This window comes from Schistocerca americana, chromosome 2 (genome assembly GCF_021461395.2).
Source record: "Schistocerca americana isolate TAMUIC-IGC-003095 chromosome 2, iqSchAmer2.1, whole genome shotgun sequence".
NCBI classification, from domain to species: domain Eukaryota; kingdom Metazoa; phylum Arthropoda; class Insecta; order Orthoptera; family Acrididae; genus Schistocerca; species Schistocerca americana.
The window spans coordinates 656,512,763-656,530,697 of NC_060120.1; the positions used below are offsets into that span (position 1 = coordinate 656,512,763).

General features: G+C 43.5%; 1 protein-coding gene across 2 annotated transcripts in view; it reads left to right on the forward strand.

Annotated features, from left to right (window-relative positions):
- LOC124594227 (glutamate receptor ionotropic, kainate 2-like) overlaps positions 1–17,935 on the forward strand; it is a 281,777-nt gene that overhangs the window by 102,831 nt on the left and 161,011 nt on the right. For both annotated transcript variants that reach the window (XM_047132590.1, XM_047132591.1), the window contains one exon: positions 5,123–5,280. In XM_047132590.1, the coding sequence (XP_046988546.1) occupies positions 5,123–5,280 (158 nt within the window). The remainder of the gene's footprint in view (positions 1–5,122; positions 5,281–17,935) is intronic.

Below are 17,935 nucleotides of genomic sequence, written 5' to 3' on the forward strand. Positions count from 1 at the left end.
TACCTTCTTCATTTTGCACATAACTTTTTCGGACACGTTCAACATGGCCTGCGCGTCCGACAACGAGACTACGACTGCCTCAATGCCGTTGCTCACAGCGCGTATACTACTTGCTAGAGCGCGGGAAAGACTTCACTCTGATTGGTTGATCAAACGAACAGCCTATCAGATCAATCTTTCAAGATTATATTCGCGCCTAAACTGTTTTACACCAATGAACATTCGCAGATGCATTTACATCATGCTATGCTGCAAATATTAATAAAATGTTCCACCAAACCAAACCAAACGAAAACTAATCTTGAAATAACTTTAGAAACACATTACTCTACAAATAACTATTTTGACTGCCTTCTTACAAAAACAAGCACACTTAGACACACTTCATCAGCATGTAAGGGGAATTACAGCTTTCGTTGCAACAGCTTGTTGCATACTTTCCCATGATTAAGTTACATAATGTTTAAGAGGAGATAATATTGAATCTTTACGTATGTCCTGCATACGCACTCTCATTTACTCTCATTTATTTACACAACAAAACAAATAGTTATTAAATGAATATTAATTCTTACTGAATTCTCTATTAAGAAAACGAAAAATAGTGAACGTTATTTAAGTATAAAAATTCAAACATACTGACCTAACATTTTGCGAACTTCAGTAATGATTCCACCTGATAGCAAAGGACAAACTGTTATGCATCTGAACTGACTTTAATCTTACTAACATCGGTTTTTTGTATTTTTGGTAATTTTCTCTAACTTTGAAAGTATCCCAGCCAGAAAGATGAGATTTTGCAACCAGCTTTTTTTATAAAAATGGCTCTGAGCACTATGGGACTTAACATCTGAGGTCATCAGTCCCCTAGAACTTAGAACTACTTAAACCTAACTAACCTAAGGATATCACACACATCCATGCCCGAGGCAGGATTCGAACCTGCGGCCGTAGCGGTAGCGCGGTTTCAGACTGGAGCGCTTAGAACCGCTCGGCCACTCCTGCCTGCAGCTTTTTTTTATAACAAAAGGCTAAGTATAAGGTTTTTTCGAAATTGAATAAGATTTAGAACAGTTTAATTAGATTCTTAAGGTTTTGAATATTCTGTCCCTGGAACTGACACAAGTAAGAGCTTCCCACGGTCGTGCTAGCGAAAAGTGCGAGTGGATCACGCCGAGATACAAGCGGCTGTCACCGCCACCGACTCCAAAGCTACGAGCCCGTACTGCAAGGTAGCTTACTGCAATGAAATGCTATTGCGGTTTGACTCGCGGCGTTACACTTGTTACAGGAACATTTAATTTAATTTTTATTTTGTATCTTCATAAATGTAATTGGTGCAATTTTGAATATCTAACTTTAAGTAGTCTTTACCCTTTGAACTGTCCGCTCTGTCATCGCTGTACCCTTTTCAGTGAGATCATTCTTTTTAATCGTGGCACATCAGAATCATTCTCTAAATGAAACCTTAGCCAAAATTATTTTTCCTTCAAACATTCGAAAATTATAGAACTTTATAGAATACTTCTGCATTAACTTTTTTATACCAAAATATGCACTCTATCAATATTAACTCAATATATTTAAATTTACGAGATTGTAAAGCCTTGTAAAAACGTTTGTTGAAGAAACTGATTATTTGATAATGTTCAAATTCTGGGTTATGGATTATATATTCCTACAACATTTTATTAACAAATTACATAACCATAAAAATATCAAAATTTTGTATATGCAGTTATATAACATTATGGCTGCTGCAAGAACATGCAGGATGCCTCATTAGATTTGAGTTTGTAGTTCAGTGATAGGGAGAGCACTCGAAGGATGGCTAACGCCGAAGCGTGCAGAAAAACACAGGCAAGTGTGTAACTGACTTTATTACATCGAAGACACACAGCGATGGAGCCACGCAGCCTGGGTCAGCGTCAACGCCAAATGCCGGAATCTGCAGCTCTGGTGTCCGGCTGCCCAGCCTTGCGGACATAGCGCTCCTACTCGCGCCAAGGCAAGTGGTCGCCGCATGCGTTAGCTGCCCGGTACACCGCTGACTGCTCCCTCAGGCGCGATTCGTGGACCCCATGAAGAGCGCCGAAGGGTAGCGGCAGACCGCCGTCGTTGTAGTGAGCCTCAGCACCTCCGGCCATCAGCCCAGGGCAGCTCAGTTCAGTTCCCGCAGACAGCGCTGCATCAGGGAGGCCGCTAGTTCGCGCCCCGACCCCGCTTCTGCAGACGGCAGCTTGCAGTCCACCGGACGAAGCCACCAAAGGAAAAGAAGGTGGCAGCCCTCTCGCTCCTAGTGCTGGTGTACGTAGCTCCAAGGTGCGACGCGGCGCGCCACGGTAATGACGCTCCCGTGCAGCGGATGTTGGAGGTAGCTTCAGCGGGCCGATTGGCGGCCGATATCCATCACCAAGAGGTCTTCGTGGTTGGGCTGCAATTCAAACAATCGCCATTCTCTCCGATTCTAGACGCATACAAAATGGCGACAGGAGTGCTCGCTTTGAGCCTCCGGGCTCTCTTATTTATGCGTCTTTTCCTTACACCTCTGACGTAGTTTCTCTGGAGAAGACAAATGGAGTGCTTTTTGGTAATTACAACGCCAGCTATCGCCAGGTCACTTCGGCCCGTACACACAGGTCACTAGGCGCTGTAGTAAGTGCAGCGTATGGGTTCTTCACAGCACGTCGGTGCCCTGAGCTGCCCTGCCTTCTAGCCTGCGAGCGGTGTCGTGTATCTGCCTCGCGAACTCCTTTGCAAACTATGAACATTCCGATGTGCCTACTACTGTCTTCCTGCCATAGCTGCACAAACAAGAGTTCTCCAAACCCACGCTTGTACTTATTCGTGTCACTAGCTATCGAAAGCGCTTGTTTCCCCTAATTTCCACTTCAGTTGTTCAAAGCCTCCAGAAAGTCCCGACATTATCCAGAAGGTTACTGAATTAATTGTAAGTAATAACGGCTCTGTAACTCTCCCTTGGTTACACCAACAATTATCTCAAAATTAGTAGATTTCATCACGTTAAAACGTTATACCTGGAAATAAGTCCTGAAACCAATAACAAATCTAGTCCGATAGACGGTAAGTTCGTGTTTTATCCACTAAGCGACAGCGCAGAACTGTATCGAATGCCTTCCATCATTCTAGAATCACGGAATCAATCTGGGAGCAGTTTTCTACAGCGTTCTGGGTCTCACGGACGATCAGATCGAGCTGAATTTCGCAAGATCCTCGTCTGCTCGAACCATATTAATTTTAATATTTTCGTTCTCAAGTTAGGAAATAACTAGTAAACCTCACTTGTATAAAACAGCCTGAAAAGTCTGATTACTATTTGCAAATTAGTTAACGTGTTAAACGTTTTATCTTAAGCGTATAAGCAAGAAAAAAATTGCAAAAGAGTTAAAAATATTTCTTAATTTTGTTGGAAGTTGCTAAGTGTTCTCGTTAAAGCATTGGCTGATATAGTCTGGGTAATTGGCGCTCCATTTTAAGAAAAAGATAGTTGTTCACGCATTTCAATGCTTATGACGTCAAATCTCCTATGTCGTACAATAATATAATTTTGCAGATACATTCATCGGTATATGTAGATGTGTCTGCAAAGTTTGTTGCGAATAGAGGTAGTAGTAAAGAACTAATAAATTAAAACGCCATGCCTGATACTGATGTTTTACCGCTCTCCATTGCAAGCAGAAGCTAGTTTTCACACATGAGAATAAGATGTCGTATCTCCCGAACTATGTGACGTAGAATGATATAATTTTGCTGCTACATTCATTGCTACATGTCGATACTGTCTACTAACTGTGTTGCGAATAGAGGCGGCAGTAAAGAAGTCATAAATTAAAACGTCATGTATGGTGCTGAAGTTTTGGCTCAACACCATTCCGTTTTTCAGAAAACGACCCCTAAATTTCATGACGCTCAATCGACTCAAAATTGGCGTAATCGATAGATAATTGAAATCCGAGCATTTTTCATCGTCGTATATGGGGTGCATGAACGAATATTTTCCTAGGAACCGAGAAAACAAACTATTACGATTGACGCTTGTGTAATGCTGAATGCGTCTGGGAATCTAAAACGTTTTCTCGGCTCCGCTGCCAGATGCCTTGGTCCCTACGCCAGCACCGCTTATCCTGAAGGGTGCAGTGCTTAGCCGGCCGCGGTGGGCGAGCTGTTCTAGGCGTTTCAGTCCGGAACCGCGCGACTGCTACGGTCGCAGGTTCGAATCCTGCTTCGGGGATGGATGTGTGTGCTACTCTTAGGTTAGTTAGGTTTATGTGGTTCTAAGTTCTAGGGGACTGATGACATCCAATGTTAAGTCCCATAGTGCCCAGAGCCATTTGAACCATTTTTGAAGGGTGCTTACCTTGCGGGAACATAAGGGCCAGTCGTAAAAGTTTCTTAACTCAATATATAGGAAAATATACCTTTGTCGACCCCATACAAGATGATGAAAAATTCTCAGTTGTCAATTATCTATCGCTTCCGACGATTGTGCGTAATGAACTTTGGGGGGTGGTTTTCTCAACATGGGGGTACGGGGTGGAGGGCGAGCCAAGATATCATAGAGTCCTTCATTTTCAGTTGTACACAAGTGATATGCCAAATTGGCCGAATTGGTTCGCCGTGTCTAGTCCTTCCCCTGGTTAGGAAATTAGATACGCGGTCACAAAACGTGTTCCACATTTCTGTAAAATGGTATCACCGATATACGCCCATAGTTAAGTGTATCTCACCCTAGAATATTTCTCAAGTTTGTATCATATCGGACTAACAGGTAATACTGAGCGTATACAATGGCAGCACGGGTGGTCATAGGTTTGTTCGACGCTTTGAAGAGCGTCACTGAGATGGTGAAAAATCTGAAATTGCAGACACTTTATAGGAACGCAGTGGAACCTCCTAAGTATTGCTTCCATCGGAATTTCGAAGACAAGAGTAAGTGCAGCGTGCAAAGGGGCGCTCCGTACTTGAATGGAACTGAAGCAGTCATTAAGTAAGTGGTGCAATGTAAAATACTCGTTGCTATGAACTTAAAAAGGGTTTGCAGAGTGTATATGTTGTGTTACCTCACGACGTTCGCGCTGACACGGAGTTGCGTGTTGCGCAGGCGCTGGTGGACGTGCTGCACGAGCTGAAGTGGCGCTCCTACACGGTGCTGTTCCAGAACGACGAGTCGCTGGTGCGCCTGCGCGGCGTGCTGCAGGAGCGCGAGCCTCGCGACCCGCCCATCGCCGTGCGCCAGCTCGACGAAGACGGCGACAACAGGTGCTGCGGGCGACCGGCGCCATCCTGCAAAATACACTACTGGCCATTAAAATTGCTACACCAACAAGAAATGCAGATGATGAACGGGTATTCATTGGACAAATATACTATACTAGAACTGGCACGTGACTGCATTTTCACGCAATTTGGGTGCATAGATACTGAGAAATCAGTACCCAGAACAACCACCTCCGGCCGTAATAACGGCCTTGATACGCCATTGAGTCAAGCAGAGCTTGGTTGACGTTTACAGGTAAAGCTGCCCATGTAGCTTCAACACGATAACACAGTTCATCAAGAGTAGTGACGCCGGTCAACTGCTGTATGTGTATGAGAAACCGGTTGGAAACTTTCCTCATGTCAGCACGATGTAGGTGCCGCCACCGGCGCCAGCCTTGTGTGAATGCTCTGAAACGCTAATCATTTGCATATCACAGCTCCTTCTTCCTGTTGGTTAAATTCCGCATCTATAGCATGTCATCTTCGTGGTGTAGCAATTTTAACGGCCAGTAGTGTAGCTACTGATGTCACTTGATTATTAGCTTACAACATGGGGCAAAATAATTAGTAATCTGAATGTCAATTTCGGAAAGAGCTCAAAGAATTCCCAATTCACTACTTTCCTGGCGCCCAACTTGGGGCGATCTCCTTGGTTATTTGCATGATACATTATATCACAAAGAATTTTCGATTTACTACAACCCCACCATGCACATAAAGTGCAAGCTTTCACTCCTGTTGACATCGGACTTCGTGTAGTATTCCGCCAATGTTGCTTGCAGAACCTGACAGTAGATCCCCTTTCTAGTGTACGAAGCCTGTTTCACTAGAGACAGGATGGTAAATAGTCGGAATACTCATATTTGGGTCGATGAGGATCCACAAGCTACAGCTGTGAAGAGCTATCAGCACAGATTGTCAGTCAACATCTGGGCAGGCGTAGTCAATGATTACATACTAGACCTGTTTCTTCTTCCTGCCCACTTAAATGCACCACTGTAGACAGTGTTTGTCAGAGACCTATTACATAGGTTTCTTGAACATAATCCATATGTTATTCATCAACGGATATAGTGGCAACATGATGAAGCCCCATCTCACTTTGGATTGAAGTCTGACGGCACTTGGATCAGGCATTCTCTGAAAAGTGGTTAGGCAGAGGAGGTCATGCTTCGTGGCAGGCACGTTCGCCTGATCTCACGCGAGGTCATTTCTTATTGTGAGCCACGTGAGAATTATTTTGTACGAGACGCCTCTCGAGAGTGAACAGGATCTCCTGGCAAGAAGTCTCGCTGCCTGCGACAATGTTCAAACGACACCACGGATAAATTCTGGTGTCTTTGACATCAACTAACATACGCCGCTACTAGTCCATCAACAGGGGAAAATGTCTGAGGATACTGGGTAGTATTCGGAGGGCATTTTGTACGTTGTGATCAGGGTTCGGAAGTTGGGGCCCTTAGTATGAACGTTGGGAGAGTCTAAGGCGGAACTTCAGCAGTGCCTTTCGACTCGTTCGTTTCCGGACTAGGGTCTCTCACTTAAAATTGATACATCTCTAAAACTTTGTATCATCATCATGAAATTTCACATTAGACGTTCGAAGTCAATAGTTTCTGACTTTCTCACTATAGTACCGAAAAAGCAAGTCACACAAACAAAGGATCTTTCGAAACGAGACTGACCAAGCACTGCCAAAAGGAAATGTCATAAAATAAGAGGGGTAAAAAATGTAGCTTTACGGACAATGTCGTTTTTTACGATACTGGCATGGTAAAATAAAGAACATTTATCTACATCTACATCCATACTCCGCAAGCCACCTTACGGTGTGTGGCGGAGGGTACTTTCAGTACCTCTATCGGTTCTCCCTTCTATTCCAGTCTCGTATTGTTCGTGGAAAGAAAGATTGTCGGTATGCCTCTGTGTGGGCTCTAATCTCTCTGATTTTATCCTCGTGCTCTCTTCGCGAGATATACGTAGGAGGAAGCAATATACTGCTTGACTCCTCGGTGAAGGTATGTTTTCGAAACTTCAAAAAACGCCCGTACCGAGCTACTGAGCGTCTCTCTTGCAGAGTCTTCCACTGGAGTTTTTCTATCATCTCCGTAACGCTTTCGCGATTACTAAATGATTCTGTAACGAAGCGCGCTGCTCTCCGTTGGATCTTCTCTGTCTCCTCTACCAACCCCATCTGGCATGGATCCCACACCGGTTAACAGTATTCAAGTAGCGGGCGAACAAGTGTACTGTAACCTACTTCCTTTGTTTTCGGATTGCATTTCCATAGGATTCTTCCAATGAATTTCAGTCAGGCGACCAAGGCCCTTCGGAACAACGGAATCTACTCGCCCAACGTTTGAGACGAGAATGCGTTTCTGTGTCGGTGGCACGTTATTTTGCTTGAGCTCCACCAGGACATACATATAACATAGGAAATATACGCAATGTAGGGGAAGAAATAATTTATTGTATAATCATCAACTATGAATTTTCTGAAAAGAACGTAATGTTGTTGTTGTGGTCTTCAGTCCTGATACTGGTTTGATGCAGCTCTCCATGCTACTCTATCCTGTGCAAGCTTCTTCATCTCCCAGTACTTACTGCAACCTACATCCTTCTGAATCTGCTTAGTGTATTCATCTCTTGGTCTCCCTCTACGATTTTTACCCTCCACGCTGCCCTCCAATGCTAAATTTGTGATCCCTTGATGCCTCAAAACATGTCCTACCAACCGGTCCCTTCTTTTTGTCAAGTTGTGCCACAAACTCCTCTTCTCCCCAATTCTATTCAATACCTCCTCGTTAGTTATGTGATCTACCCATCTAATCTTCTGCACTCTTCTGTCGCACCACATTTCGAAAGCTTCTATTCTCTTCTTGTCCAAACTATTTATCGTCCATGTTTCACTTCCATACATAGCTACACTCCATACAAATACTTTCAGAAACGACTTCCTGACACTTAAATCTATACTCGATGTTAACAAATTTCTCTTCTTCAGAAACGCTTTCCTTGCCATTGCCAGTCTACATTTTATATCCTCTCTACTTCGACCATCATCAGTTATTTTACTCCCTAAATAGCAAAACTCCTTTACTACTTTAAGTGTCTCATTTCCTAATCTAATTCCCTCAGCATCACCCGACTTAATTCGACTACATTCCATTATCCTCGTTTTGCTTTGTTGATGTTCATCTTGTATCCTCCTTTCAAGACACTGTCCATTCCGTTCAACTGCTCTTCCAGGTCCTTTGCTGTCTCTGACAGAATTACAATGTCATCGGCAAACCTCAAAGTTTTTATTTCTTCTCCATGAATTTTAATACCTACTCCGTATTTTTCTTTTGTTTCCTTTACTGCTTGCTCAAATATACACATCGAATAACATCGGGGAGAGGCTACAACCCTGTCTCACTCCCTCCCCAACCACTGCTTCCCTTTCATGTCCCTCAACTCTTATAACTGCCATCTGGTTTCTGTACAAATTGTAAATAGCCTTCCGCTCCCTGTATTTTATCCCTGCCACCTTCAGAATTTGAAAGAGAGTATTCCAGTTAACATTGTCAAAAGCTTTCTCTAAGTCTACAAATGCTAGAAACGCAGGTTTGCCTTTTCTTAATCTTTCTTCTAAGATAAGTCGTAAAGTTAGTATTGCCTCACGTGTTCCAACATTTCTACGGAATCCAAACTGATCTTCCCCGTGGTCCGCTTCTACCAGTTTTCCCATTCGTCTGTAAAGAATTCGTGTTAGTATTTTGCAGCCGTGGCTTATTAAACTGATAGTTCGGTAATTTTCACATCTGTCAACACCTGCTTTCTTTGGGATTGGAATTATTATATTCTTCTTGACGTCTGAGGGTATTTCGCCTGTCTCATACATCTTGCTCACCAGATGGTAGAGTTTTGTCAGGACTGGCTCTCTCAAGGCCATCAGTAGTTCTAATGGAATGTTGTCTACTCCCGGGGCCTTGTTTAGACTTGGGTCTTTCAGTGCTCCGTCAAACTCTTCACGCAGTATCTTATCTCCCATTTCGTCTTCATCTACATCCTCTTCCATTTCCATAATATTGTCCTCAAGTACATCGCCCTTGTATAAACCCTCTATATACTCCTTACACCTTTCTGCCTTCCCTTCTTTGCTTAGAACTGGGTTTCCATCTGAGCTCTTGATATTCATACAAGTGGTTCTCTTCTCTCCAAAGGTCTTTTTAATTTTCCTGTAGGCAGTATCTATCTTACCCCTAGTGAGATAAGCCTCTACATCCTTACATTTGTCCTCTAGCCATCCCTGCTTAGCCATTTTGCACTTCCTGTCGATCTCATTTTTGAGACGTTTGTATTCCTTTTTGCCTGCTTCATTTAATGCATTTTTATATTTTCTCCTTTCATCAATTAAATTCAATATTTCTTCTGTTACCCGAGGATTTTTATTAGCCCTCGTCTTTTTACCTACTTGATCGTCTGCTGCCTTCACTACTTCATCCCTCAGAGCTACCCATTCTTCTTCTACTATATTTCTTTCCCCCATTCCTGTCAATTGCTCCCTTACGCTCTCCCTGAAACTCTGTACAACCTCTGGTTTAGTCAGTTTATCTAGGTCCCATCTCCTTAAATTAGCACCTTTTTGTAGTTTCTTTAGTTTAATGTACAGCTCATAACCAATAGATTGTGGTCCACATCTGCCCCTGGAAATGTCTTACAATTTAAAACCTGGTTCCTAAATCTCTGTCTTACCATTATATAATCTATCTGATACCTTCTGGTATCTCCAGGATTCTTCCATGTATACAACCTTCTTTTATGATTCCTGAAGCAAGTGTTAGCTATGATTAAGTTATGCTCTGTGCAAAATTCTACAAGGCGGCTTCCTCTTTCATTTCTTCCCCCTAATCCATATTCACCTACTATGTTTCCTTCTCTCCCTTTTCCTACTCTCGAATTCCAGTCACCCATGACTATTAAATTTTCGTCTCCCTTCACTACCTGAATAATTTCTTTTATCTCATCATACATTTCATCAATTTCTTCATCATCTGCAGAGCTAGTTGGCATATAAACTTGTACTACTGTAGTAGGCATGGGCTTTGTGTCTATCTTGGCCACAATAATGCGTTCACTATGCTGTTTGTAGTAGCTTACCCGCACTCCTATTTTTTTATTCATCATTAAACCTACTCCTGCATTACCCCTATTTGATTTTGTATTGATAACCCTGTATTCACCTGACCAAAAGTCTTGTTCCTCCTGCCACCGAACTTCACTAATTCCCACTATATCTAACTTTAACCTATCCATTTCCATTTTTAAATTTTCTAACCTACCTGCCCGATTAAGGGATATGACATTCCACGCTCCGATCCGTAGAACGCCAGTTTTCTTTCTCCTGATAACGACGTCCTCTTGAGTAGTCCCCGCCCGGAGATCCGAATGGGGGACTATTTTACCTCCGGAATATTTTACCCAAGAGGACGCCATCATCATTTAATCATACAGTAAAGAAAGTAATAGGGAAGTAGAAACTTTATATAATTGAAAAATGATTAAAGATTAAAAATTTTACCATGATTTTGACAAATATAAATTTGTCTTCTCCAGACGGGAAATGGACCTATTGAACAAGTTATTACAAAATAGTTAAAAATGGCAGCCAGAAAAGAAACCAATACTGATAAACAATAAATTACAATTTTTTTAGAAGAACTTACTCACTCGTAGAATCATATATAAACAAAAACGGACATTGGAGCCGAAAGACTCTTGTCTAGTAGAATGCACATGACACCACAACTATCAGCAATTTGATGCATGACTGATGGTGGTAGTCCAATATTGTAGGGCTTTGTCGTAAAACTTTTAAAATAAATTATTTACAAGTTCTTCTCACGCTGCTTTATGCACACATATGCAAATAATTATCACTGTTAACCTGAGCCGACTTGCTCTTTACTTGTCATATGACTTTAACGCCTCCTCCCTCTCTGCCGCCTTTTTCTTATTTTATTAGTCTTATTCTGTTTTTAACTATTAACAATTTCATTTACTGAATCAGGCATTGCCTCCTCAGTGTGGTTATGCGCACACTCGTTCGCAGAGGGACTGCGTCTTACCATAGTTTCACTATTGCCGGTGCCTCCACATCTTAGTCTGTTGGCTTATGTCACTAGCCATTTATGTGCCACACTAAACGTCAGCTGAATCCAATGACACGTGTGTTTCATTTTACAAAGTTTTACGATAAAGTTCTATACCATTGGGAAAATTGAAATGTACTGTTTACCGATTTTAATTCCTTTTCTGGTTCACATTTCTAACTATTCTGTAATACAGAACTTTGTAATGCGGGCAGCCACAGACGTTAAACATCATAATGAATGGAAGTAAAGTCAATCGCAAGTCAGCTGTAACTGGTGATATCTTTATTGTCACTGCCGGTTTCGCTGCATTAAAACAGCATCCTCAGGTAAACTACATAAGAAGAAAAAGATACCGTGTAACACATATGATCAAAATACTATAAGAAACTTTTAATTTTTTGATAATTTTAAGAAAATTTTTAAAAATATTTTATAGGTCATACGTAAAGTATTTGAACAGGAAGAAAAGATCAAAATTAAAAAGTACTTACAACAGCGTCACAGGAGCGCACCAAGACGCCCCCCAGCAGTCACAGTCAAAAATAAAGCCCCTGAAGAGGGAAAGTCTTCAAAATAAATGAAACAGGACGTCTAGGAGAATAGTGTGGTGACACACTACGAGAAAAAAACCATATATAAGTACAGTTAGCGAAAACGAAAGACGTAAATAAGGACAAATCATAATTGGGTCCTCCAGCGAATTAAATAACCAACTCCCCCTCCCTCGACTCTTTATCACACGCTCTCCCCATCACTCACCCACACGTCATTATGAACAAATGTCAAGCGTCGGGAGCAAGGTGTTTGTTATTTATCTCGCTGGAGGCCCGTCTTTTCCTTAATGATTTTCCTTAATGATCGAAATTTTCACTCTACAGCGAAATGTGCGCAGATATCAAACTTCCTGGCACATTAAAACTGTGTGCTGGACCGGGACTCGAACTCGGGACCTTTGTCTTTCCAAGGAAAGTGCTCTACCATCTGAGCAACCCAAGCACGACCCTGGATCCGTCCTCACAGCCTCAGTTCTGCCAGTACCTCGTCTGCTACCTTCCAGACTTCACAGAAGCTCTCCTGTGAACCTTGCAGAACTAGCAAACCAGGAAGAAAGGATAATGCGGAGACATGGCTTTGCCATAGCCTGGGGGATGTTTCCAGAATGGAATTTTGACTCTGCAGCGGAGTGTGCGTTGATATGAAATTTCCTGGCAGGCTAAAACTGTGTGCAGGACCGAGAATCGAGCTCAGGACCTTTGGCACGTTCCCGAGTTCGAGCCTCGGACCGGCACACAGTTTTAATCTGCCAGAAGGTTCAAGATCTTTCCTTATTCATGTCTTTCGTTTTCACCCATTGCTCTTATATATGGTTTGTCTCTGGGAGTCTGTCACCGTACTATTTGCCCCGATGTCCTGTTTCATTTATCTTGCTGACTTCCCCTCTTCAGGATTTTGATTTTTGACTACGAACTTCGGGGGCGCCTTGGTGTGCTAATCCGACACCGTAATAAGTACGTCTTAATTTAGATTTTTTCTATATGTTTAAATACTTTACAAGGGATCCATAATAATATTAAAAAGATTTTTCTTAAAATTCTTGAAATATTTAAAATTTCTTAAAATTTTTTAAAAAGATTTTTATAGTATTTAGAACATATGTATTACATGGGATCTGTACCTTTTTATGCGGTTCACTCGAGAATGCTGTTTTAAAGCAGCGAAAACGGTTTTCGTCTCAAAGATATAAACAACTGCAGATGGCTTGCGATTCATTTTACTTTCATTAATTATTTTGTAACAATTTATACAACAAGTCAATTTACCTTCTGAAGAACACAACTTTATCATTGTCGAAACCAAAGGGTTAGCAAGCTTTTGATTCTCCTGCTGGTTGGCTATTATTTTCCAATCCTACACTACTGGCCATTACAATTGTTACACCACAAAGATGACGTGCTAAAGACGCGAAATTTAACCGACAGGAAGAAGATGCTGTGATATGCAAATGATTAGCTTTTCAGAGCATTCACACAAGGTTGGCGCCGGTGGTGACACCTACAACGTGCAGACATGGGGACAGTTTCCAACCGATTTCTCATACACAAACAGCAGTTGGCCCGCGTTGCCTGGTGAAACGTTATTGTGACGCCTCGTGTGAGGAGGAGAAATGCGTACCATCACGTTTCCGACTTTGATGAAGGTCGGATTGTAGCCTATAGCGATTGCGGTTTATCGTATCGCGACATTGCTGCTCGCGTTGGTCGAGATCCAATGACTGTTAGCAGAATTTGGAATAGGTGGGTTCAGGTGGGTAATACGGAACGCCGTGCTGGATCCCAACGATCTCGTATCACTAGCAGTCGAGTTGACAGACATCTTATCCGCAGGGCTGTAACGGATCGTGTAGCCACGTCTCAATCCCTGAGTCAACAGATGGGTACGTTTGCAAGACAGCAACCACCTGCACGAACAGTTCCACGACGTTTGCAGCAGCATGGACTGTCAGCTCGGAGAACATGGCTGCGGTTACCCTTGACGCTGCATCACAGACAGGAGCGGCTGCGATGGTTTACTCAACGACGAACCTGGGTGCACGAATAGCAAAACGTCATTTTTTCGGATGAATCCAGGTTATCCTTACAGCATCATGATGGTCGCATCCGTGTTTGGTGACATCGCGGTGAACGCACATTGGAAGCGTGTATTCGTCATCGCCATACTGGCGTATCACCCGGCGAGATGGTATGGGGTGCCATTGGTTACACGTCTCGGGCACCTCTCGTTCGCATTGACGGCACTTTGAACAGTGGACGTTACATTTCAAATGTGTTACAATCCGTGGCTCTACCCTTCATTTGATCAGGTCCTGTACGGACCTTTCTGGATACAGAAAATGTTCGATTGCTACCCTGGCCAGCACATTCTCCAGATCTTTCACCAATTGAAAACGTCTGGTCAATGGTCGCCGAGCAACTGACTGGTCAAAATACGCCAGTCACTACTCTTGATGAACTGTGGTATCGTGTTGAAGCTGCATGGGCAGCTGTACCTGTACACGCCATCCAAGCTCTGTTTGACTCAATGCCCAGGTGTATCAAGGCCGTTATTACGACCAGAGGTGGTTGTTATAGGTACTGATTTCTCTGGATCTATGCACCCAAGTAGCGTGAAAATGTAATCACATGTCAGTTCTAATATAATATGTTTGTCCAATGAATACCCGTTTATCATCTGCATTTCTTCTTGGTGAAGCAATTTTAATAGTCAGTAGTGTAAGTGAAATCAAAGAACACAAAATGTTATTAGAATAGGGGGCTGAGGTACGAATGGAACAGAGTAGTTATAATATTAAAATGTGAACTGTTTGCTTTTGTTACAACAGGTTTTACATTAAAAAAATTACAGATCTCAGAGCCGATTTGACTGGACACGGTAACGACTCCGTTATTAAGCGGAAGGAGGGGAGAATGAATCATCTCACCATTTCACCGAGTGGTGATTATTTCGATAGATGTAGAGGGGGGGGGGGGGGGGGGGAGGGCGTCCCTCGTAGCAGCGGCGGCGAGTCGGCAGTTCTCATCTGCGACCCGCGGCCTTTACGGCGAGGCCCAGGTAGGGTGTCCACGTTGACAGCTTGTTGTGGGTTGTGTGGCCGAAGCTGCGATATCACGGTGTCGGGAGGCGAATTTAGGCCAGGGATGGAAGAGCTCCTACGTACTCTTGCTTCCGCGCTGTCTCCCCGACTGTCTTTTCACCTCCCGTCACTGATGCTAAGCTCGCCGACTTATCGAATATTTCCTGCTCTCGGCGTTGTCAGTGGCGGACTGACTTTGCAAAGCCGACCAAAGACTGGTCGCAGTTCCATGACGACGCCTTCCTGGGCAGGGTGAAATTTTCTGTCTTGAGTTGGCTGGCGTGTGACGGATACTGGGGTCTTTCTTACGTTTTCACTGTCAAAACCGTTCTCAGCGTTGGTCGAATATTGTTCCGATGTTTTCCTGCATTCCTGGATTGCTCTGAGAGCTGCCACACAACACTTCTTCGTAACAGCTGTCTCTACATAAGACCTGTACAGTACGATGTTTGTGCCTCGTCTAAGAATCTGCTGGCGTTCGTGATCTGTAAGCATCCTCCTTACTATCCAGAGAAAACATTTTTCTAAGCACTCTCAATTCTTCCACAGTTTTTAGTTTTACAAGCCTCCCTATAAGAAAACTTGGCACTTTTTGTCTGCGCTATGCCGAGTGTCTGGAGGGGCGCGCCGGCTCCAACGAAGCGCCTTATTCTGGAGGCGTTGGAGAGTCCGCGTCCTAGCAGGACTGGTGGTGGCCCAGGCCGAAGACCCGAAGGTGAGCAACGGTAGCACCACAGAGCGATACAAGCGAAGCTTCGCAGCTGAGGCTAGTGCGGTACCTATTTCCCTGATTCACTTAATCGTTGCAACAGTCTCCGCGTCAGTTATATGCTTTCCTTACCTCCTCACGTGCCCGAAAAGACACCAGGTGACACTCAGTCTCGCGATGGGCAATTGTCACAATGTTTTGGTTCACAAAGGTATGTGCAGGAACGTCGCTTTAGATCGAGATTACTAGAAACAAATATTCCAAAACACCTGTATCCCTTAAACAAAATGGGCATTTGTTCTAACTCCATCAAAACCCTTAAGCAGAATGTGCGTTTAGTTTAATAGTTTGTCAAAACGTGGCGTATGAGTTTGTGGAAAGACAAGATTTTACCTAAACTGGATCAAAACTACGAAACAGTCAAACGCGAGATATGTCACTCTTAAGAAACAGGAGCGTGACGCTTGCCACTTTTAAGAAAATAAAACCAGAATTAAAAGGCATAATATAGTCTTGACGTGTCATAAGTCACCCAAGGGTTTAAGGAAACAGAGCACCTTCAGTTAAAATGATCTCAAATTACACATTAACTGGGCATAAACTGCGGCGCCATTAAAGGGAGCAAGTCTTCCCTCTCCATTCTTATTAAAAAATTTATGCCTGTGATTGACGTGGAAAACAATACAACACCGCTCGCGCCTCAGTGGGATACAACGAGAAACCAGCCATGGCTATGTGTGAGGCACGCGGCACCAAATGACAAATACAGTGCAAACATCAAAGCACTCTTTCAAAGTTCTCGAATAATCACCATTCCAAACGGGAGCCTTAGTAATAGAGGCTTAATACCAATTACTTCAGTGGTGAAATCAAATATCCGAAAAGCTATTGATTAAGGCGTAAGTTTTAACTGAGGTGATACATCTCCTACTGCCGAAATGATATTAATTAGCCGCACGGGGTGGCCGTGCGGTTCTAGGCGCTACAGTCTGGAGCCGCGTGACCGCTACGGTCGCAGGTTCGAATCCTGCCTCGGGCATGGATGTGTGTGATGTCCTTAGGTTAGTTAGGTTTAAGTAGTTCTAAGTTCTAGGGGACTGATGACCACAGCAGTTAAGTCCCATAGTGCTCAGAGCTATTTGAACCATTTTGATATTAATTAGCCTTAAAGCAAGATATTTAATCCTCATGATAACGCATATTCAAATACAGTGTAAATGGCAGAATGCGGCGCTATGGTCGACAAGAACAAAAGACGATAAGTGTCTGGCACAGTTGTTAGAGCGGTTAGTGCTGCTACAATGGCAGGTTATCAAGATTTAAGTGAGTTTGAGCGTGGTGTTATAGTCGGCACACGAGCGATGGGACACACTGTCTCCGAGGTTGCGATGAAGTGGGGATTTTCCCGTATGACTTTTTCGCGAGGAATCCGATAAAACATCATCGAATCCGCGACAGCACTGCTGCGGAAAGAGATCCTGCAAGAACGGGAGCAACGACGACTGAAGAGAATCGTTCAACGTGACAGAAGTGCAATCCTTCCGGAAATTGCTGCAGATTTCAATGCTGGGCCATCAACAAATGTCAACGTGCAACCCATTCAACGAAACGTCATCGGTTTGGGCTTTCGGAGCCGAAGGACCAGTGGTGTAGCCTTGATGACCGCACGACACAAGGCTTACGCCTCGCCTGGGCCTGTCAACACCAACACTGGACTATTGATGACTGGAAACATGTTGCCTAGTCGGACGAGTCTCGTTTCAAATTGTATCGAGCGGATGGGTGTGTAAGGGCATAGAGACAATTTCGTGAATCCATGGACCCTGTATATCAGCAGGAGACTGTTCAAGCTTCTGGAGGCTCTGTAATGGTGTGGGGCGAGTGCAGGTGGACTGACGTGGAACTCGTGATACGTGTAGGTAAGACTCGACAGGTGACACGTACGTAGCATACTGTCTGATCACCTGTATCCATTCATGTCTGTTGTGCATTCCTACGGACTTTGGCGATTCCAGAAGGACAATGTGCCACCCCACACCTCCCGAATTTCTACAGAATGGCTCCAGGAATACTCTTCTGAGTTTAAACACTCCCGCTGGCCACCAAACTCCCCAGACATGAACATTATTTACAACGTGCTGTTCAGATGAGATTCCCACCTCGTCGTACTCTTAAGGA